This window comes from Heterocephalus glaber, unplaced genomic scaffold (genome assembly GCF_053883595.1).
Source record: "Heterocephalus glaber isolate CG9 unplaced genomic scaffold, H.glaber_assembly_v1.0 deba00001572, whole genome shotgun sequence".
In the NCBI taxonomy this organism is placed as follows: domain Eukaryota; kingdom Metazoa; phylum Chordata; class Mammalia; order Rodentia; family Bathyergidae; genus Heterocephalus; species Heterocephalus glaber.
In genome coordinates this window covers 5,266,682-5,290,208 of record NW_028258357.1, presented here as the reverse complement: position 1 = coordinate 5,290,208, position 23,527 = coordinate 5,266,682, and the positions used below count along the sequence as shown (strand labels likewise).

Below are 23,527 nucleotides of genomic sequence, written 5' to 3'. Positions count from 1 at the left end.
AATTAATATGTGATTTGAGTATATCACATTATGTGGAAGAGTGAAATGAAATAAAATATTCTCTTTCTGCTAATTTTTCTGAATTTCATTATTTTCCTGCAGACTATGAATTCCCTCAAACAGTCAAACTTTGAGTTAATAGATCAAGCAAAGCAATATTGTTTTGCCAGCCCAGGACTTATACCTATTAGCAAAAGTCACTGGAAAAATAAACAAAGCAATTTTAACTCAGAAATTTTTTTTTCTTTGCACTTTATTAAATTCTTTTATTGGTGCATTGTAGGTATACAACACAATTACATTTCTCATTGGGAATTGTACCTTTACATAATGCATCTTGGTTCTTATTTTTTCCCCATTCCTAGCCCTCCCTTCACCCCCTCCACCCTCCCCTATTTATAAAGACTTTATTTCCATTTTTTCCATTTCTCATCATTTTTCCTTTCCCTTCTTTCCTTTCCCCTGCCCCTTCCACTACCCCTACCCCTTTGGACCTTTTCTTCCTATTTTGCATTATCAATTATTCATTCTAATCATTGGTACATTTTGGGTATACAATATAATGACATTCATCATTGGAAATTTGCACCTTTACATAGTCTCTCTTGGTTCTTATTTTTCACCCTTGACCAGCCCTCCTTTCAACCCTTCCATTCCTCCCTATTTACAAAAATTTTGTTCCTATTTTTCCATTTTCTCATATTAATCTCATTCCCTTCTATCCTTTCCCCTAGCCCTCCCACTTCCTTCCCCTTTGCCCCTTTTCTTCCTATTCACATTACCTATTATACATTTAGTCCTTATTTACACTTTCAGTTTCTCACACCAGAGAAACTATTCGGTACTTATACATGTGTGTCCTATTTATTTCACTTAAGAGTATCGCCTCAATGTGCATCCACTTAGAAATTCTTAAATATTTTTGCTTACCCCCAAACCTTAACCTCTTTTGTGACTTTTTTTTACCCAGATTAACTATTAAATATTTTCAGCATCATCTATTCTGAGATTAATATTCATCTTATATTTCTCTTTTTTTCATTATATTATAATATGGGAGATAGATGTTTACTTTATTGTTACATCTCACTGTAAATGTTAACATACATGTTTTGCTCTTGTGTTTGTCATATTTCTCATTAAATATTCAATTTTATATTATAATTACCAAATTTAATATCTTCATCAATAACTATAAGGCTTGTTTTACTTTTTGAATTCCCCTAATCAGTATAGACTACTACATTGACCTTATATTAATGTATCTGACATATAGTATATATGTGCCATATCATATACTGTATATCATTTATATAATCATCTAGAGTGTCAATCTTATGTATAAAATTGGAAATAGAGTTTTAGTTTGTATATTTGAAGGATGAGATTGTATAAAAGCTTGATTTTTTTACATATATGATGAATAAATATTCTATCCAAAACTAACTGTCAGTTTTCTGTTCTTTCACAGCAGAGAATGATTAAAGTTTATCAAATGAAAGATTTTTTTCAAATACTGGATAAAATGAGATGCTTGCGAAAACGCTCTACAGTGTCATTCTTAGGAGTTCTTATAATTTTCCTCCTGTTTATGAATTTGTACATTGAAGACAGTTATGTTCTGGTAAGTTTTGGAGGTGGATTATTTTCCATTTGAAATAAGGATTAAGTCAGCCTGGAATCTGTCATGTTGTAAACTAACTTCAGCTCCTAGGTTATTGGAGTAGCCTTTGTTAGAGAAAAATTTTAACATGTATATTTTCTCTATATTTAGTTTTGGTATTAGTTGTGTATTGCCAATAGTACATTTATAATTTATGTTGGAATAATTTTTTAGTGTTACATTATATTATGGTACAAATATGTACATCAAATTACAAATAAGGCAACTACAATATCTATGCTCAATTACTATGATGTAAAATCATTAAGATTTGGGGGCTTTCATTTAAAATATACATAATAATCCAAACTTGTTTAAAAGTTATTTTCCTTTGTTTCACTTCTTTTCTATGATATGTTCAGAATTCCATTGTCTAAGTAACAATACTCTTTAATTGTGCTATTTTGGTTAAGTTGTATTTGATTACAATGTGTGAGACTTTTGGATTTTGAGTAGCCCTAAATAACCACCACATTATATATTTATATTCAGTGAAAAGACCTCAAAAAGAAATAATACTTATGTGGAAACTAGTCATTAGTTAAAAACAGATAGTAAAACTTAGTGTATAATGGTATACTAGTGAATGTATTTTATATGAAATATGGAAATATGCTAAAAGGCATTTTTGTATAATTGTGATGAATCAATTAATTATTTCTTTTTGTAAATATTGTTATAAATATCACATCATTTCATGTCTGATGATAATGATATAACTTTTCGTTCATCTTTCTCTATCTGAATTGAGTCTAAAGTATATGCTGTAAATTTTATGTTATTATTACTATTAAAGTATTTCAGAAAATCAAAGCTTTTTACTAACAGGAACCAAAATGTGTTTCCTACAAGCCTGCATGGTAAAATTTTCAAGAGTATCTTAACAAGAGAGAACATTTCCCTAAAATTCCTTATTTTATTAAACATGATTTAATAACTATCAATTATTTGCCATATATTATGCTACATCATAGCAGTCAACTACATTATCTTATTTGGTACAGATGCTCTTAGGATGTCCTCTGTAAATTTTTTTTATGTGTTTTAGCTTTGTTTTTTGATGGTGAAAATTTCCCAGAATCTTGATCATCATACTACCTAGGTATATTCGCTTCAAATAGAGATCTCTCATTTCAGTATCTAAGGTCAAATCACAAGAGTTGAAATTACCATAAATTGACAAAATTTGACCAAGCATCATTTGGGCCAAAATAACAAACAAGAGACACTAATTATGCAAATTTTATTTTAAACTTGAACTTTAGGTTTATGCAATATAAAGTTAATAGAACAAGGCCCCATGTGATACAGTTACTTTTCCTCAATAGAATTTAGAATAATAAATTAACTAGGGAATCACATAATAATAATTCAGTTATTAAAGAAAAATTTATTTCTTGCACCTGTCTACTGGCAGATATAAAGCAAAATTTGTAAAGCAAGAAAATACCATTCACTGGAAGACTCCTTTATTGAGTGACTCTATACATTTATGAGAAAGTTTCAAGTACAATTTTAATGTTTCACTATCGACAGAACCCAAAACCATTGTACCTTGTAATACCTTATGTCTTTTTGTACAGAACTCTTTTAAATTCACTATAAAATGTGTAAGAATTGGAGCATCTATTCATAGGAAAATAAAATGTTATTGCTCCATTTTGTTAATTTTTACAAAGTCATATCTAAGCACTGATCTTATTTACCTAATGTAAAGCAAATGTATTTTAAGGAAGTAGTTCCTCTATTAAAGAATACTTTCTCACTTAAATTTCTCACTCAATAGTAGATATATATCTAATTTGCAAACCATTCTTGGTACAGAGAAGAAATTGTTTCTCTGGTTTAAAAAAAGGATTTTTTTTAAATATTTGCAATTTAAGTACTTTTCTGTTTTGATTTGGTTGAGTTCTATTATATTGGAATATTATTATAGTTTCTTTCCCTTGCATTGATTTTCTTTGAATAATTTTAATTTTTGTATGTGTGTGTGTGTTTAGTGAATGATAATAAAGTTATACATTTTTAAATTTTAAAAAAAATTGTATTAAGATGGAAAAAGTGAGTTAAAGTGGTTAACTATAAGCATCCCTCTCATTGTGAATTCAATGATAGGCAGTATTTTTGTTATTTAAATTTTCATTATTTGCTAAATGATTTGTATTAAATTTCACTGTGAGCTGAGTTTTATCCCAAGGCTTAATGTGTATAAAGATTTGAAATATTCTTTAAATAATCAATATTACATTTCATCAAAATTAATCTTCTAAAATGTTTAATATGGCTCCTTAATAGAATATAATGTAATTTTTAAACATTTTCCCTCATCCTTTTATCTGTTTTTATAACCTTTTCTGACTTTAATTTCTATCTCTCCCCTCAAAAGCCACCATGTACACAATTTTTCAAGTATTCATTTTAGTAGATTTGCCTTTTTTTACTAGGAGGTAATATTTACAATGCAAAGAAATCGGATCAACAGTGAGAGAAGTAGTGAAGTCTTTGGATTTACGTCACATTCTATTCTGCTGGTTTTGCTAGAAAACCCATTTGTGGCCTGAAATCCTAGGGGTATTAGCGGTTTAGTGCATTTACTTATGTATTAGAGACAGATGTTGCTTTCAGTGGGAAGGAAGCTGAGCCCAGTACAAGAGACAGACACCATTACAAGGCAAACTAAGTGGAGGAGACACTGCATGCCCAATCAACTTAGCCTCTTGGCTGTGAGTTTCCTCAAAGTAGCCACTAGGGTATATATTTAGTCTGTAGCTAGTCCATTGAATTGCATTCCCATCCAGAAAATGATTGCCATAAAGCTTTGTCTTATTACTGAGAAACACAATATAGTGTAGTAGCTACAAAAAGAAGGTACCCAGGGAGAGACTAGCTGTTCAGTTGGATGCCTCAGAAAGCAATCAATGAAGCTGACTTAGGTGAAAGTTGCATTATTTATTTATGCTGGAAAGTGTAAAGAAGCTTGTTCTTGAGAATTTAATAAAGTACTTTTATATCAGTTACATTTCATTTTATATTCTATTATGTCCTTCAATCAGGCTGAATGTATTCAATCTTGTCACAAAAAAGGCCTAAATTTTTACATGTTCAGGATAGAAATCTTAAAGAGATATTCAATATCCTGCAGCTTCTTTAAGCAACAATGCATAAGAATAGAATGGTAAAATAAATTCTTTATCATCAGGACTACAGTGATTTTTACAGAAATTTCTTCTAGATTCTATTAATTATGTACACTGCTGCATTAATATTAAAGGAGTCGATGATAACTGGTATCTCCTTACTTTCTGGCAATGCTAAATTTGTTTGTTATAAAACTTTCATGATTTTTATAGGTTTGTTGATAGAAACAGATCAAAATGCTTATGTATAAAGACCTTAGTGAATATTCAATTGGTATACAAAAAATTCAGTATGTAAGGTTTAACTTCAGTTATTTTGAAAGTCTACAGCTCATGCAGATGTTAAATAATTACAAACCTTATAAAATACTAGAGTATTTTTCTTCTCCCAGATTATTAGGGTAACATAAAGTATAGGAATGCATAAATAAACAAAAATATAGGTTTACAAGCATAATTTGTTATATGAAATGATATTCAGAATGAATCTTCATTTAATAACCATACTGAAATTTTATAAATGTCCAGTCATGCTCTATTATTTTCAGTTTTTATTCTAAGAATATTCTAGTCTGGCTGTAGATTTAAAGCTAGACTTAATAATCTTTTTGAAAGTACTGAATATTTCAATGGTGGTAAAATGTATAAGTCATATCCAATCTTTTAGAACAGAAGTTTAATTAATTATTTATTGACAGTAAACAAATAATATCAAGACCAATATTATGTAATGCTTATACATTTTCTTTGGTCCTAATGACTGGCATTGCATCTGATACTATGTAGTAAGAAATAGATCAAAGTAATAACATATGGGAAAGTGCACACCTTACCAAAAAGACCCCCAAAATAAATTATTCCTAATTATGCCCCCCAAAGAGTAATAACCCATATACATAAGCCAAACACATCATCATTTTGCTATAATGTATAACAAATAAAGGCTTGATCGATCAACGATTGGATAATAAAATTCTACCATTGAAATTATATCAAAAATGTTTTAAAATGCAAGAGATTAATGACTAACAAGATGTTTTTTATTAAATATAAGCCTTCTTGAAAATGAGATGGCATGAGAAAACCACTATCATATGGATTAAAAAATATTAAATTTCAAATGATGCAGACTTCACCTGCAGTGGAAGCATATATAAAAACACAAGTGCACTTACACACACACACACACACAGACACATGCACACACACACAAGCAACCACTGAGCACATCTTCTTGACTTGATACAAATGTATCTTCTTTGAAGTTATTGGAGGATATTTCACAAAAATAATACCGCTGTGTAACAAGGACAGTGGTTGTCCATGCACAACAGCTTTCAATTGCAGTCAACATATAAGTGCTTTATTAAAAGTTCTTAATTTAAAAAATTAGCCAAGATCCAATGAGTGTTTGCACTGATGCAACTTTGTAATGATTTTTAATGTTTCACAATCACAGAAATAGTTTATGTTCTTTTATTTGACAGTGCTTGAGGAAGAGTGAAAGGATTAATGCAAGTGGAATAGGGGGAATTTGACAGAAACTAGCCTCAGAGGAAACTCTGACAGAGATTAACATCACACTTTAAGATTCTTAGCTATGGCAAAAAAAATGAATTTTAACCTGAACACTAAGGAAATTTTTATACATAGATTTATTTATGAAGAAAATAACAAGATTCATGTATACTAAAGAAAAGCAAATGATCTATAATATAAAGAATGGTCTATAAGGAACATAAAAACTACATAAATTAATAAAGAATTAAAATAAAGGAGAAAGGAAAGCAAAACAGGAGCTGGACTTCTGGATAACAGGATGACCTGGATGGAGAAGAAAAGGAACAGGAACGTGGTAGATTTGAAATTGACTAAAATATGTTAAATTCATATACTAACTTTTCAAAATAAATCCTGTCATCATGTAATATTAACACATATGAATAAATCTTTTTTTAAAGAATTGAATAAAGGAAAAAAAGAACTTAGCACAGGGGCTCCAGGGAGAAAATCAAGTGAGTGGTTATAATCTTCAAATTTTGGGACCAGAAATAGATTTATACAGTGCTTCCAATTATGTTAACTATATCTTCATTATGTAAGAAGAAGAATTATTCATGAACATCTATTGGTTATTTGTTTTCTCTGTTCTTCACATTTAGGAGGGTGACAAACAACTAATAAGGGAAACATCTACGCATCAACTAAATTCTGAACGCTATGTTCATACTTTCAAAGATTTATCTAATTTTTCAGGAGCCATAAATGTCACTTATCGCTACCTAGCTGCCACACCTTTACAAAGAAAGCGTAAGTATCTTTAACCTTTTAAAGAAAGAATGCATGGACACATTGTGTGACAATAATGACAATTGGTTTCATTTGTATAGCAGTAAAAAATTAAGATTCATTAATATAATACGTACATTAGGAAGAGCTTCAGTGCTTCTTCACAGATTACAAATACTAACCAAATTCCATTAATGATGAAAGTATCTAAGTACCTAATTTTTATTGGACATTTATCCATTTTCTGCAGGACAGTAAAGGAGACAAGAAAAATTGATTTACTTCAAAATTTATGTTAACTGTCAAAAATATTTCTGCATTTTTATCTTCTCAACTTTTCAAGATTTGATTTTATGACATATCGCCGGTTTTGAATTAGTGCTACAAAGTGTATTACTTTTTCCAAGTGCTGTAATAATTATTGCAGAGCAGGTAGCTAATAACAAAACCAGAAAACAATATATTTTCTCGTGGTTCTGGAGGCAAGGACCCAGCAAAGTACTGGCAGTTCTATACTTCCTCAGAATGTTCTAAACTAGAATCTGTCACCCTAAAATGCAAGTTGAGGCACAGTGGATGTTGAACAAAGAGTATTTAAAGCTGATATGAGGATGATTTTCTGATATGAGGAGAGACAAATTATAGCTCCTAGAATTTGCAATCCCTGAAGTGTTTGGAGGGCTTTGAATTTTCAAACAAAAAAGAACAAAGATGAAAGTTATATCAAATCAGTTGTAACAAGTATATTAGTTGACAAAAATTACACAGAACACTGATTGGCAGTCAATCAATTATGTTATATATTTGAAGCAACAATTGCAGTAAGAATGAAAAGAATTTTAGTGGTGTTATTATCTTTGTGGTGTCAGAAGGTCTTCCGAAACTTGCCATGTTGGGTCAGAATGACTTAAGTGACTGTGGCTTCATGCGCCATATTGCCCCAGGCTAAAAAATTGTATGACTTCATTTCAACTCGGGTGTGTGTGTGTGTGTGTGTGTGTGTGTGTGTGTGTGTGATTTATAATTCTTTCTCAGATCCTGCCTCTTCTATCTTCTGGTGTCCTGAGATATTCTTTGGCTTGTGGCAGCATGAATTCAGTACCTGTCTCTATCATCAAAGGCCTCCTTCCCTTTGTCTCTTTGTGTCTTCTCCTCTAAGAAGGCCTTATTAATTGGATTTAGAGCGTAGTCCTAAATCTAGAAATATTTCTTGTACAGACCTTTAACTAATTACATCTGCAAATACTATACTTTCTAAAAGGTCACATTCTTAGTTTCTAGACAGACATGACTATTTAACACAGTATATTCATTTTTTCTAAATGAAACCAAGAAGTTAAAATACTATAGTTCATGCATCCTAAGACACTATTGCTTATTAAGGTAGTAATATCTTATAAACCACTAAGAATATAGAATTACCAGTTTTAAATGTAAGACATCATATATTGAAATATGCAAGTTATTTTCAAATGTTTCAGTGTGAAAAATACAAATCTTACCATTAATTAGATTCTACTCAAGATGATTGTAAACTACACGTACTCTAAACATGTACTAATAAAAATAGGTAAACAAATAAATTGGATTCAGTGACATCATAAAGTTTTTAATAAATTATGGGGAACACATAAAAACTGAGTTTCCCTTTCAAAAAGTATTTATGCCAGGCAGTTGTGATCACCAAGTTGAGGAAATTCCTAAATTGATTTAGGATTCTTTAGAGTTCTTTTCCTTTTATTCTACTTCAAATGTTTAGTGTTCTTAGGGTTCATTTCATTTGCATAAGGCAGCCACAGTTTTTATCTCAATGGGTTAAACCACTTTTACATGCCCTTTGTTAAATCATCACTGATTCCCCTCTGTGCTAAATTTACTAACATCTGTTGGCACAAACACCATCACCTTATAATAAAGAGATCTTACCACACAGAGGATGAGAGCGGGGCACTTTGCACCTTGGTACCACACTACTGGCCTCAGGTGAGAACATTCGCACAAGTTTCCTCATTACCTTAGGACTTGTTTTCTTCATGTGTAAAGCGGAATGATGCCAGCTAACCTGTCCCAAAAGAGTACTATGAATATTGCAGATGTATATAACAGATAAAATTGCATACTCTTTCTCCTGTTGTGTACAAAGTCTTTCATAGGTGTTGGCCATTATTGAATATTAATGAAATACGATGGCTTAAAGGTGTATAATGGTTGCAAATAAAATATTTGAGTTTTTAACAGAAGTCAGAGTTCCTAGCCTAGATACAATATGTAAATATCAACTTAGATAAGTAAGAAAGATTTTTCTTAGAAAAAGCTTTTTCAGTATTATTTATATCATGTAGGTGTCTATATTAAATCAATCAATATGATATATATATAAACATTTCTTCACTTTCCAAGTGGTGGTTTATAATTTTTATTCAATTCTGATTCACATGAGAATGAGAGCTTTAAAATGTGAAAATGTATCAACAGAAAGATGTGAAACATTCTTCAGAGGTGAAATGTCTTCTCAGTTTTATTTTTCTCTGAAAAGATCCATTAAAAATCTTTTAGATTTTACACGTCTGAATGAAATTTTTCCCAGATAAAATTACTATACAATTTGTTTAAATTTTTTAAAGTAATATTCCTGTCTTAGGATAACATACAATACATTTGAGCAATAAGGTGTTTTTCATTATTGATCTTATGATATGGTTTATATTTTCATTTATATGAAAGATAAATTTCTAACTAAAATTGTAAAAGTCCAATTATGAATTCTTCTAGTACAAGATAACAACAATAATTAAAGAAACATGAAAATATGTGATGTGTTCTTTGAGAAATTTAAATGTAATTAAAAGAATAAATTATTAATGCAGTTTTCTTTTTCATTATTTGAGACTAGTTTGTCAACCTGAAGTGGAAATTCCTTCCTCCTTTGTAGATTTAAAAAAAAATAACTTTCATATTATCTCACACCTATCTCTTTTCTCCAATGGATATGTAGGAAAACATTAAGATCCAGAATACTTTAAACAGGTTTTTTTTGCATCACAGCTATGGGACACATACATGATGCTTAACGTGCAATTATTTTTGATAGAAAATATCAATTATGTATAAACTACAATAGGCTTTATATTTAGCTTAATACTTTATTCATAGACTTTTCAGAGATAATCATTCATTACATTTATTTAATGCAATAGCAGAACCACAGGAAAAGAATCTTTTTTCTTCTGTTACTCAAAAAACTCTCACATTTAATGTGTCTTCCTTCTGAATGTTTTTTTAAGGATATCTTACTATTGGACTTTCATCAGTGAAGCGAAGGAAAGGAAACTATTTACTTGAGACAATCAAATCAATTTTTGAGCAGTCCAGCTATGAAGAACTGAAGGAAATTTCAGTAGTGGTTCATTTAGCAGACTTTAATTCATCCTGGCGTGATATCATGGTGCAGGATATTACACAGAAATTTGCCCATCATATTATTGCAGGAAGATTAATGGTGATACACGCTCCAGAGGAATATTACCCAATCTTGGATGGTCTTAAAAGAAATTACAATGATCCAGAAGATAGAGTCAAATTTCGTTCCAAGCAAAATGTAGATTACGCTTTTCTGCTTAATTTCTGTGCCAACACTTCAGACTATTATGTGATGCTTGAAGACGATGTCCGATGTTCCAAAAATTTCTTAACTGCCATCAAGAAGGTTATTGCATCTTTAGAAGGAACTTACTGGGTAACTCTTGAGTTCTCTAAACTTGGCTACATTGGTAAACTCTATCATTCCCATGATCTCCCACGATTGGCACATTTTTTACTAATGTTTTATCAAGAAATGCCTTGTGATTGGCTATTGACCCATTTCCGGGGTCTGTTGGCTCAGAAAAATGTGATCCGATTTAAACCATCTCTCTTCCAGCACATGGGTTATTACTCCTCATATAAAGGAACTGAGAATAAGCTAAAGGATGATGATTTTGAAGAGGAGTCATTTGACATCCCCGATAACCCCCCTGCAAGTCTGTACACCAATATGAATGTGTTTGAAAATTATGAAGCAAGCAAAGCTTACAGCAGCGTTGATGAGTACTTTTGGGGAAAACCACCTTCCAAAGGAGATGTCTTTCTTATTGTCTTTGAAAACCCAATTATAATAAAAAAAATTAAAGTGAATACTGGAACAGAAGATCGGCAAAATGATATTTTGCATTATGGAGTCCTAGATGTTGGGAAAAAAATTAGTAAACAAATGAGAGAATGCGATACTTACTTAAGACTAGGGGAATTCAAAAATGGAAACTTTGAAATGTCAGAAGTTAATCAAAAAATTCCATTTGATGTATATTGTATTAGGATATGTGTGACTAAAACACAAAAGGAATGGCTGATTATTAGGAGTATTAGCATTTGGACTTCTTAGCCAATTAAATCAGAATATTCAATTTCTGAACCAGGTCTTCCTGTTTCTTTCTTTCTCTTTTGTTTATGTTTTTGTGTTTTAGCTATTTTCCTTTTTTGTTGCTTTTGTCTTCTAGAGGGAAAGCAATGGATATGATATGTTAAAAGAAAAGTGATTCATCTTGGCAGTTTTGATTTTCACATTGTCAAAACAATTTTACTCTAAGACACACTTGTGTTCATTTTCATTTATGAAGTTGAATATCATTCCATGGTTAATGCTACTTTCATTTTATATTTTTAAATATTCTTAGCTTCACAATTTTAAATGGTTGTCAAAGTGTAACATGAAAGACTTAAAAGGAAAAAAAATATTGGTTGTTTGTGATTCTTGAAAACTAGTTGCCAACTGTATAGATTTGCTCAAGAATAATAATTCATTATATCATCAGATAGCTTTTTTCAATCACCTGTGTGAATATGCAGTTGTGTAGAACTATAGTCTGATGTGTTTTTCAAAGTTAGATTTTCATTGATTTCTGTACATCAACTGTGAAGTAGTGTTTTTACAACATGATTTTATGTGTAAGTAGGGATATGGAAATGAAAAAAGAAGAATATTTATCTTTCCACTGATTATTTATATGAAGTGGAACACTGTTCTTTGCTTAAAAACATTTAACTGACCATTTATTGTTAATAAATTTTCTGTGGGAAGAAGTCTTTTTTAGTTTCCCTTTTCCAAAAAAAGAGATAGATTCAATATTTTTAGATTGCATTACGTACATGCATTTGATAGAAAACATTAGAGAAGGTGTATAATTAGGTCATTCATTTACATATTTTTAGTATATGCAGAAAACTTTTGAAATTGATTTTATATGTTTTTTATTAAAATTCTTGTGATTGAAATTATTGTAATTCATCATAAACATTTTGGGAGTATAAGTGGCTTATTTTATAAGGAAGACAATAAAAACCACCCACATTTGTTGATTTTTCTATATTAAGGGAGGTGTTTCTTAACAAAGCCAGAGAAGTCAGCTATTCTGATAACCAGACACAGCTCTTTGCCTTGTATGGAGATTGCTCTTCCCTTTAGTTTTCTATTCTTATTTTGCTTTGTAAGTCAGACAAAAAAAAAAAAAAAAAAAAACTATGTTATTTAGAAATACCTAGCATTTTGGTATCAAAAAGCATATTATCCAATTTTGGAGTCTCCTAATTGATGCTTTGTGTGATATAAATCCTAATAGTAAACAAACAACTAAATTTTTACTCGGGGGGGATTGGACAATTGTGCTTCTGCCTTTCCATACACCAATTCAGAACACCTTTGTCTACAGTGGTACCTTCATACTTGTTAACTGGTTCTGGAAGGCATGGCAAATACCAAAAATGATGAACATAAATGAATTTTTTTTTTATTGGAAAGGGTAGCAAGTCCCTAGATAATCAACAACCACACATTCTAACTTGAGGGCTGAGTCCCAAACAAATGATATATTTGAGAACAAAATTTTTGCTTCAAAGGTCTTTGAGTACCAACTTTGACCAGTCTCAAAGCAGCCATTTACCAAAGTATGACTGTAGTCTGAAGACTTTAGCTTTTTAGTACGTTCTGAGATTGGCACATACTTTTCATTTTTATATGGGCAGCAAAAGCAAGGTGGCTCACTATGAAGAGAAATGAATGATGGTTTATTATACATGTTTATGGAAAAATTCAAGTACATTTTTATGTGTTTGCATTTGTGTGTGTTTTTGATGGTAAGAAGAAAAGAGGAAATCTTTCTGATCTCCCTTCTATCTTTGAACACAATCTTTGAAATCAATGGTATGCTATATTCTAAAAATGGGATATGTTATTTATTTATGTATTCTTTCTAAATCAATGAAATTCAAAACTGAGATTAAAAGTTAGGAAAATTTGTTCTTTCCTTTATACAAACTCTATTGTGTGTTTTCTTTGTCCTGAGTTATTATAATGTTAAAAAAGCATTAACCTGTTTAAGAAGGTAAATATTAATATTTTGTGGCACAACTAAGTCTTCAATTTATAAGAAAACATGAACACTGCCACTAACCTTATCTTTGCCTTGATTTAGAGGATACTGCCAAATACTTAAAATATTGTTTTACTAATTTTTATTTCAATTGTTACTTAACTATTTGGATAATATTGTATGTTTATATCAGAATTTATGAATAATATTTTTCTGTACTTTTAACAATAAAAGGTGCACAATTTTATTTAATGATATAGACTATCAAGACCTAGATAGACTCCAAGAAATGAGCTTTTATATATTCTTTTCAGAGTGTGTTTTCCAATGAAAACTATTGACATCTGTCAGTTTCTAAAAAATGCTTCAGGAAAGATTTCTGAGTGTATGAGGTAAGTTGGATACTTACTAGAATAATAAATGCAAATATGTGACACAAATAAGTCACATTTTACCTTAAGATCCTTTTATTATTATAACTGAGATTGGATAAGTCAGTTGATCACCTAAGGGTGTCTGATGTTTTCTAAGGAGGCCAACCTGGAGAAAGGAAGCAAATAACCTCTGTCTTTCCAAAAGAAAATCTGAAGAAACATGCTTTACATAGCTCAGTGATATATTTCCTATGTGTAAAAACTATGAATAAGGATCTAGTGATGTTGTTTCAGACCCAGAGAGCCAAAAATAATGAGAAAAAAGGACAGGAGAGAGGGAAAGGGACTGAAAGTGATCAAAGTATGCTGTATGTATAAATGAATCTGCCAAAATGAACCTCAATAATCTGTCAAATTAATATACATTGATCAAAAGACACACAAAAGACTGGCTACTGTATATCAGTATATTAGCGCATAGAAATATTATATTAGATACACTTTACATATGTACAGAAGTCTTAGAATCTTTCGACAATTTTTCCAAATGTGTTCTACAAAATAAGTGATTTTAAGAATATTAAAGTTCACTATTGATTATCAAATTATAGTGGGCAAGGAAACCACGTGGCAAAATAATTTATTTTTGTGCCTGAATAATATATCTCGGAGCTAAAAGGATGTTAAGAATAAATGATAACATTTGGGAGTTTTGTGGTTGGGGATCACGTTTAACATGTTTGAGGTACCTCGATTCAGTCCTCAGTACTCATACGAAGAAAGAAGAAAGGAAAGAAAAGTTAAAACTGTAATAAAAGGATTTTAATTTTTTTCAGAAGTGACAGCATATTCATTTTCATTCTTCATTAAGCTAAGTTTATAGGCACTTTTATTTAGGAAAAATGTGTTATTTTTAGTACCAGAGATTATTTGCCCTTTTGAAAATAACTGCTTTAGGCTAATTGTTAGGTGAAGTATATGACATTTTAGGCAGTTTAATATTTATGATAAGTTATTCTTTTTCTACTACTCTGGTCTTTTATAAATGAGAAACTGTAACTCAGTAATAGATCCAATATTTTAATTAGTATAAACCAAGATGTATTATTCATGCATAAAAAGGCTTTCAAAGTTTTTGAAGTAGTCTAGGGGAATTTCTAAGAATGTGTCTAAGTTCATAATCACTTGAATAGTGACCAAAAATCACTTGACCCAAAAATTTAGACAGCATTTCCAAAATCATAATTAAATCTAAATTTTGACAATTGTGGAAAAAAATAATTTTTATATAGTTTATAATTCTATAAGATGACTTCAAGTTGATTATTTTATTCAATTCTTGATGAAATTTAGTATCGTTCTATTAAGGAGAAAATAAAATATAAAATATTTTATATGAGTTATGCAAGTAAAACCACCAAAAGAATTATTTCATCTGATTTAATCAATTTGAATGCTTTGGAAAATTATCTTTTTTTCTAAGTTCTTTTATTGGTACGTTTTAAGTATGCAATTCGTTTACATTTATCATTGGGTGCCTGTACCCGTACATGATGTATCTTGGTTCTTATTTTTTTCCCCATTACCTGTGCGCCCTTCACCCCCTCCACCCTGCCCTATTTACACAGGCATCATTTCCATTTTTTTTCCTATTCTCATAGTTTTTCCTTTCCCACCTTTCTTTTCCCCTTCCCCTCCCTTGACCCCTTCATCTTTGGACCTTTTTTCCTATTTCAAATTATCCAATATTCATTTTAATCATTTTACCTCTTGTTTACACTATCAGTTTCTCACACTAGTGAAACTATTCAGTATTTACACATGTGTGTCCTGTTTATTTCATTTAAAAGTATGGCCTCTATATGCATCCATTTAGCAATAAATGACTCTAGTTTTTCATTCTTTATGGCTGAGTAGTACTCCATTTTATAAAAAAAAAACCCACATCTTCTTTATCCAGTTTCCAATTGATGGACACTAGGGCTCCTTCCAAGCTTTAGCTATGATAAACTGTGCCACTATGAACATGGGTCCACATACATTGCTGTGGTATGATTCCTTTAATTCTTTTGGGAAGATACCCAGCAGGGGAATAGCTGGGTCAAATGGGACCTCTACTCATAGTTCTTTGAGGTATCTCCATACTGATTTCCACACTGGTTGCACCAATCTACATTCCTACCAACAGTGGAGAAGGGTTCCTTTCTCCCCACACCCCCACCAGCATTTGTTATTGGTTGATTTCTCCCCCCCCATTAACTTTATTGTTACATTTTAGATATAAAATACAGTTACATTCATCATTGGGATTTTGTACCATTACATGAGTCTCTTGGTTCATATTTTTTTTCCCCCTTCCTTTGTCCTCCCTTCACCCCCTCCACCCTTCCCTATTTGCAAAGACTTTGTTTCCATTTTTTTTCTCTTCTCATATTTTTTCCTTTCACTTTTTTCCCTTCCCCTACCACTCCCAATTCTCCTGCTCTTTTAGACCTTAACTTCCTGTTACACAATATTAGTTTTACATTTTTAAAATTACAATATTAAGATCCAGGAGACATTACCACAGATTTTACAGAATTTAAAAGGATATAGAAAGCATATTACAAAAATCTTTTTTGAAATAAATTTGACACCTTCTAAGAAGTAACATGGAAGACAAATTAATGAAACTAACTCTGGAGGAAATAAAAAATTTGTATAGCACCTATTAAAGAAAGTATGTTCCTAGCTTGAAAACCTATCTATATGACAACAGCAGGCTCATAAACATTTTAACTGATAAATTATATCAAACAATTAAAGCAGAAAAAAGAAGGAACACTTCTCCCCTCATTTTAGAAACTCAACATTGTGCTAATCCTAAAACTGGATAAAGATAATAGAAGAAAAAAGTATGAACATAGATAGAAATTTGTTTAACAAAACAAACTATTGGAAATCAGATCTGGGAGGATGTAGAAAGTGGTTTTATTATAGGGATGGCAGTGTTGGTTCAGCATTGGGAGATCCACCCCCAAAAGTCATCATTTTAACAGAGGAAAGGAAAAAGCCATATGATCCTGTCACTAGTTGGAGAAAAAGTATTGGACTAAATTCTACAGCTGTTCATGGTAAAAGCTATCAGGAGACTAGATGTAGAACAGAACCTTCTCAACAGATCAAAGACATGTACTCCATACTTCCAGCAAAAATGACTTATATGAATGGAGTAGATACAATGCTTTCTCCCTAAGGTGGGGAATAAGGGCAGATATGCCTACTCTCCATCTGTCCATTAAACTTTGAAACCTAGTCCCCATCAAAATAGTCTGGCAATAAAATGACACAACTAGGATAGGATTGGCACGGCAGAAGCAAAATCTTTACATGTAGATGAAATGATCATCTACAGAGAAAATACTAAGAAATCTCTAGGAACCCCTAGAACTTGTATTTGAATTTAGCAGGATTAGAAAACACAAGGTATATATAAAAATTCAGGTCTGTGTATACTTGCTATAAATGAAGAATTGGATATTGAAATTTAAAAGTTATGTAGGAGTACAAAGGACCTAGAAAAGTTAAAAACAAAACCAAAAACAGTGTTGGAAGACATTTAGTACCTAATTTTAAGACTTCTTCTAAATCTACAGTAATCAAGGCAGTGTTGGTGTAAGGAAAGATATATAGAGCATTGGAATAAAACAGAGAATCAAGAAATGGAACCACACATATATGGTCCACTGAGTTTTCAAAGATTATTTAACATTAGCATTTTATAGAATATAAACTCAATTCAAGAGTCGAGGAAGAGATAGTGTTTTCAGCAAACGGCACTAGAACACCTGGTATCCGTATATAAAAAATTAACCTCAACCCTTTTTTCCCATACATGAAAATAACTTGAAGGGATCTATGAACCTAAATAAGAAAGCCTAAAAGTATAAAACTTTAAGAAGAAATTATAAGGGAAAATATTTATGAATTCAGGGTAGGCAAGAACTACTTAGGATACAAAAAATATGATGTATAAAAGAAAAAATTTGACAAATGAGATTCCATCAAAATTTAGAACTTTAAATTGCATCATTAAAATGAAAAGTAGTCCTTAAACAGACCATATTTCCAATGCATATAACCTATGACCAGAATATATGAAGAATTCTTAGAGCTCATTAATAGACAACCCAATTAAAGTGTAGACATAAGAAGATGATAAATAGCCAGTATAGCACAAGGAATGGTGTGAAACTCTAGAAACAGAAAAATACTAATCAGTACAATAATAAGATTGAATTATACACTCATTAGGGAGATGAAGTTAAAAGTTTTAAAAGCCTTGTCATGACTTTTTCTTTTTGTTGGATCCTCTCCCTTTGCATTTAATTTGTCATGCTCAAGAGATTCATTCTGGTGGGTTTCCTGGGGTTGTGACCCTCATTGTCTTTTCCTAGAGTATTGTCTAAAATTTTTTGGAGTGCCGGTTTGGTATTCATGAAGTTCCTGAGGTGCTCTTTATCATCAAAGTATCTTATTTCTGCATCAATTTTGAAAGAGAGTTTTTCAGGGTGCATCAATCTGGGTTGGAGGCTGTTTTCCTTTAGGGCTTGAAATACATCACTCCAAGCTCTTCTTGCCTTGAGGGTTTGCATTGAGAAGTCTGCTGTGATCCTGATGGGCTTTCCTTTGTATATGATTTGTTTCTTTTCTCTCACTGCTTGTAGAATTTTGTTCTTCTGTTGGATTTCTGGAATCCTAACTATTATATGCCTATGTGTAGATTTTTTTTGAATAAGGCTAGCTGGAGTCCTATATCCCTCACTTATCTGTATGTCAAGTTCTTTTCCCCTGCTTCAGAAGTTTTCTGCCATCACTTCTGTGAACAGATTTTTTATGTCATCTGCACTCTCTCCTCTTTCTTCATTGACTCCAATCAGTCTTATGTTATTCTTCTTTGCATCGTCTAGCAGCTGCTGGATTGATTTCTCATGTTCCCTTACAATTTTAAAGCAATTTTTTCTTTTCCTCCTCACTAATTACAATCTTATCTTCTATATCTGAAATTCTATCTTCACATTGGTTCATTCTGCTGTGCAGACTTTCGATGGAGTTTTTAATCTCTTGGAAATCTATTTGTATCTGTTTTATGGATTCCATTTGTTTCCTAGGTTGAGATTCTATCATGTTCCTCAGATCCTCTATTTTTTATCTGTGTCCTCTCTAGATTTATTAATCATGTCTTGCACCATGAGCACAATCTTTGCTATTATCTGAGTAATTATTTCTGATTTCATTTTTCCCAGATCCTCTTTTCTTGCCAGTTCAGAGAGTCCAGGTGGTTGAGTATCAGATTGTTCCATCTCGTTTCCCTTTGAGGTTGCTGTAGGTGATTTGGAACTCTATTTTTGAGGCTTCTTTATGTGTTTTCTCATTTCCACGGGGGGGGGGTGCTTCTGGCACCCACACGGCTCACCTTCTCTGCCCTAGGAGCTTGGGATGGCAGTAGGGAAGCTTCCTTCTGGGATCTGGGACCAGGTCAGCTTCTCTCCCCTAGAAGATTGGGATGGTGGGGGGGGGAGCTTTCTTCTGGGTTGTGGGACCAGCTCACCTTCTCTGCCCTGGGAGCCTGGGATGGCGGTGGGGGAGCTTCCTTCTGGGTGCTGGGACCAGCTGAGCTTCTCTGCCCTAGGAGCCTGGGACAGAGGCAAGGAACTTCCTTCCTGGTGCTAGGACCTGCTCACTTTCTCTGCCCTAGGAGCCTGGGATGGCAGCGGGGGGAGCTTCCTTCTGGGTGCTGGGATGGGCTGAGCTTCTCTGCCCTAGGAGCCTGGGATGGAGGCAGGGAGCTTCCTTCTGGGTTCTGGGACTGACTGAGCTTCTCTGCCCTAGGAGCCTGGGATGGTGGTGGGGGAGCTTCCTTCCAGGTGCTGGGACCAGCTGAACTTCTCTGCCTGATTAATTTCTTGATAGCAGCCATTCTTTGTGGGGTGAGGTGGAATCTCAGTGTTGTTTTCATCTGCATCTCTTGAATGACCAGTGATGTTGAACATTTTTTCATATATTTGTTTGCTGCTTTTATTTCTTTGTCTGAGAAGTGTCTGTTCATTTCAGATGCCCATTTTTGAATTGGGTCTTTGAATTTGGGGGGTCTGATTTTTTTCAATTCTTTGTATATTCTAGATAGTAGTCCTTTGTCTCATGTACAGCTGCTAAAAATTTTTTAGGAAAATTATTTAGTTCCATCTGGCAGTTAACCTTAATAAATGGTAATATTTCCAAAGAAATTTAGTAATTAAATCATATCAATAATTCATATTTAATGTAGGTAAAATTCACAGAGTAAGATTAAGTTATATATTTCCAAAGATAAGGCATCTGGGCAGATAAGAACATGAGACAAATATAACAAATATTTTGTAATTTACAAATATTTTTATTGTAGACTCAGCACCAAGAACAATGCTTAGCACATAAATAATGTATTCTGAGCAACTAATTATGAGACACTGTAGAGAGATTTCAAATTCATTTCATTATCTTATTTAATAAGTGAGATAACCATCTGATCAAAGAATTATTATTAAAGCTAAAATGTATATGAAGAAATTAGATTTTGGTAACTTGTCTAAGGTCAGATATATCTAATAAAATGATAGAGGAGATTATATTTCAGATTTGCATAATTAAAATCTATGCTCCTAATTAATATTATAATACCACCTCCTAATTGTATGAATTAATTGGTAACCCATATGGCTGAAATGTAATTTTCTGGAAGATACGACTCTATTAAAGTAACAAACAGCTGAAAAATAAATGTAAATAGTAGTTTTCATGTGAAATATTTTTTTCTTATTCTATAAACATTTGAATATCTAAGATACTTGCTTCTGCAATTTATTGCACTGAACTTGACTACAAACTAATATCAAGTTGAAAACACCAATAAGGCCTAACATTACATTATCAACTTTCAGCTTATGTGTCCTGAGTGCTTAATATGTACTTGGCCTTCTCCTAATAGGTTATTTTGATTATTAGCCATTAAAATAATATTTATCACAAGTCATTGTGTAACTATTTATCATCTGATTCATTCCTTAAAGATACTGCCCATCACTTTACTAGAAAAAAATTTAAATATAAATGCATTTGTATGATTTCTTGAAAAGTCATATTCTCAACTACAGGATTCTTATTAGTAAAATTGGGATGGGTTTAGGAATTGGTACTTTAAATGTATTTTGGTTAAAAACAATGAGAGTGATGAATGGACTCCTTTATTTCCAGTGCGTGAAGTACTTAGAATAACTCTGTGAAGGAGGAATGGCTATTATCCTTACTTCATGAATGAGGATCAGGTTACAGTTCAATAATTTGCTCAAGGTGCCACATTAGAGAGGCGTCAAAACCCAGAACATTTTAGTGAAGTTCCAAACCAGTTCTTCTGAACACTATTATTCTGTACTCATTTTTATTGAGCTCCTCATTTGATGTCATGAGGAAAGTGATTTAACCATTTCTGAGCTCTACAGTCAAAATAATCTGTTCTGAAGTTTCCAGGCATCAGTATTTTTTGTTAATTCATATTAAATAATCCTACTGTAGAGCCAGAATTGAGAACCATTGTATAATTTAAGGAAAACTATAAAAAAAACAAATTCCAAGATTTCTCCTTTATTCAAGTTGAAAAATCTATCTACTATCCTTTATTATTTCCCCCCTTTTAGGTATTTCAATGCTATAAAAGTTAGCCTGAAAGATAAACATTCCAGTCAATTACTTATTGCTTTTTGGGGGTTTATAGAGGTTACCATACATGCCTTTATACTGTATCTGAGATTCGTGATTTTAAAGAACTACATAAGTAATCTGTCTTTAATGTGAATATTGACATATATACCTTATGAATTAGAGGCTATAAATCTTCATTTTAACACATTAAACCTAACACCATCTTTTTAGTTTATTAAAGTATAAGAATATAAATAGCAATGCTTTCAACCTACTGCTTTTTAAAAAAAGCTGTATACTTTCCTTTTCCATAAAATTAAGTACACTTATTCAAGAAAGAAGAATCACCACTTTTCCATAATGAACTTTTTAAAATATAAATCCTCCACATATCAGAATGTTTTTTTTTCATTCAGTAATAGGCTGGTAAATTTTTATGTGTATTGTCAAATTTTCAAATTTCAGAAAACTGAAACAAAGAACAAGTATTTTGGCTTACTCTGAGTGTTTAGAAAACTAGAGCTTATTTGCTATAGGTGTTAAAACAAATTCCCACAAAGGAAATAACAAAGGCAATGAGCATCAATTATGGGCACACACACACACACACACACACACATGCACAAACACACATAGTTCCAATGAGTCTACAGATCAATTCCAACTCACACATTCCCAATATTATTCAACTAAAGAGAAATATTTTCATCTAACCAATTTCATTTTTTAAAGAAATTTAGTCACATATTCATTTTGAGATCAATAATTACAGTGTGCTGTCACTCAAAGTAGAGATTTTACTGAAGAATGTCTCTAGCAAAAATGAAATATAGTTTTTGCAAATGTAAGTCTTCATAAGTAATAACTTCAGGTCAATGTTTATCTTGCACTTAGACGGATTTTCTGATTTAGTCCACATAAAATTAGACTTTCAAGAACACTCATTTATGTTACTTGTTTGCACTAAGCAAATATTGTTTTAACTGGTAGATATTCAATTTGAATTTATGAGTTTTATATGCTTAAAATATATGTGGGCCTTTATTGTAATGTTTATAATTTTAGACAACCAATATTCTCTTTAAACTTTCTACTGACTAATATAAAGTAATAATATTTATCATAAAATGAAATGAAACATGTTCTTGGACAAACATTTAAACAGAAGAATATACAGATCAATACATTATTAATCTGTTGATAGATTATTAATCTGCAACACTAGATTTTTTACTGGGTTGTTGAAGGATTTATTACTAGTTCACATCAAGGGAAACAATCGACAGATCAATCTTACCCCTTGGAACATCTAAATGCTCAGCTTGCCATTCAGTAAGTTTGTGAATTTAAAAAAAGTGTACATTGAAAACAACAGGGTAAAATATTATTCATAAAATATTTTGCCATTAAGGTTCACAATAAAATGATATAATTTAATGTTTCCCTGACAAATAATGTAACAACAACCTTGATTAAATATCTATATATTTTTATGGAACTCAGAAGTTAATAATTTATATGGTTTATTTTCTCTATGTTATTATTTAGACTTTTAGTAATGAAAAAGTAAATGTTTTGTAAGTTATTTAACTGAAATCATATATAGTAATAAAATCATAAACAGTTTCTCATAACAGGATAATAATTCCTGATAATTAAAATTACTTAATGCACACTTTTCTAGATTTTTTCAATGTTATTTATTTTTCCAGCTATTTATCTTCTATCTTTCTATCCAGTCTTACAAGTCAGTTTTGTGTATCTGTATTGAATGGAAGTCTAATAAAAACTCATCTTTTTTAAATGAAGAAATAACTGAGATGAGTAAAAAATTGACTGATTTGTTAATTTGAGGTCTATAAATTTGGCATGTCCAGTGGCTCACACATTTACACAGAATATGTCAATTTAAATACATTTAATTCAAATCAAAGATGGTAATTC

At 31.5% G+C, this 23,527-nt stretch overlaps 1 protein-coding gene across 14 annotated transcripts in view; it reads left to right on the top strand.

The window, feature by feature from the left end:
• Mgat4c (MGAT4 family member C) overlaps positions 1-23,042 on the top strand; it is a 732,252-nt gene extending 709,210 nt beyond the window's left edge. For 9 of the 14 annotated variants that reach the window (XM_087192566.1, XM_087192568.1, XM_087192562.1 and 6 more), the window contains 3 exons: positions 1,472-1,624; positions 6,963-7,110; positions 10,374-15,183. In XM_087192566.1, coding sequence (XP_087048692.1) covers positions 1,478-1,624; positions 6,963-7,110; positions 10,374-11,509 — 1,431 coding nt within the window. In that variant the 5' untranslated portion in view covers positions 1,472-1,477 and the 3' untranslated portion in view covers positions 11,510-15,183. Of the gene's footprint in view, positions 1-1,471; positions 1,625-6,962; positions 7,111-10,373 lie in introns of all 14 variants that reach the window. The other 5 variants (XM_021246532.2, XM_021246531.2, XM_087192571.1 and 2 more) reach the window with 1 other exon arrangement.
• The last annotated feature ends 485 nt before the right edge of the window (positions 23,043-23,527 follow it).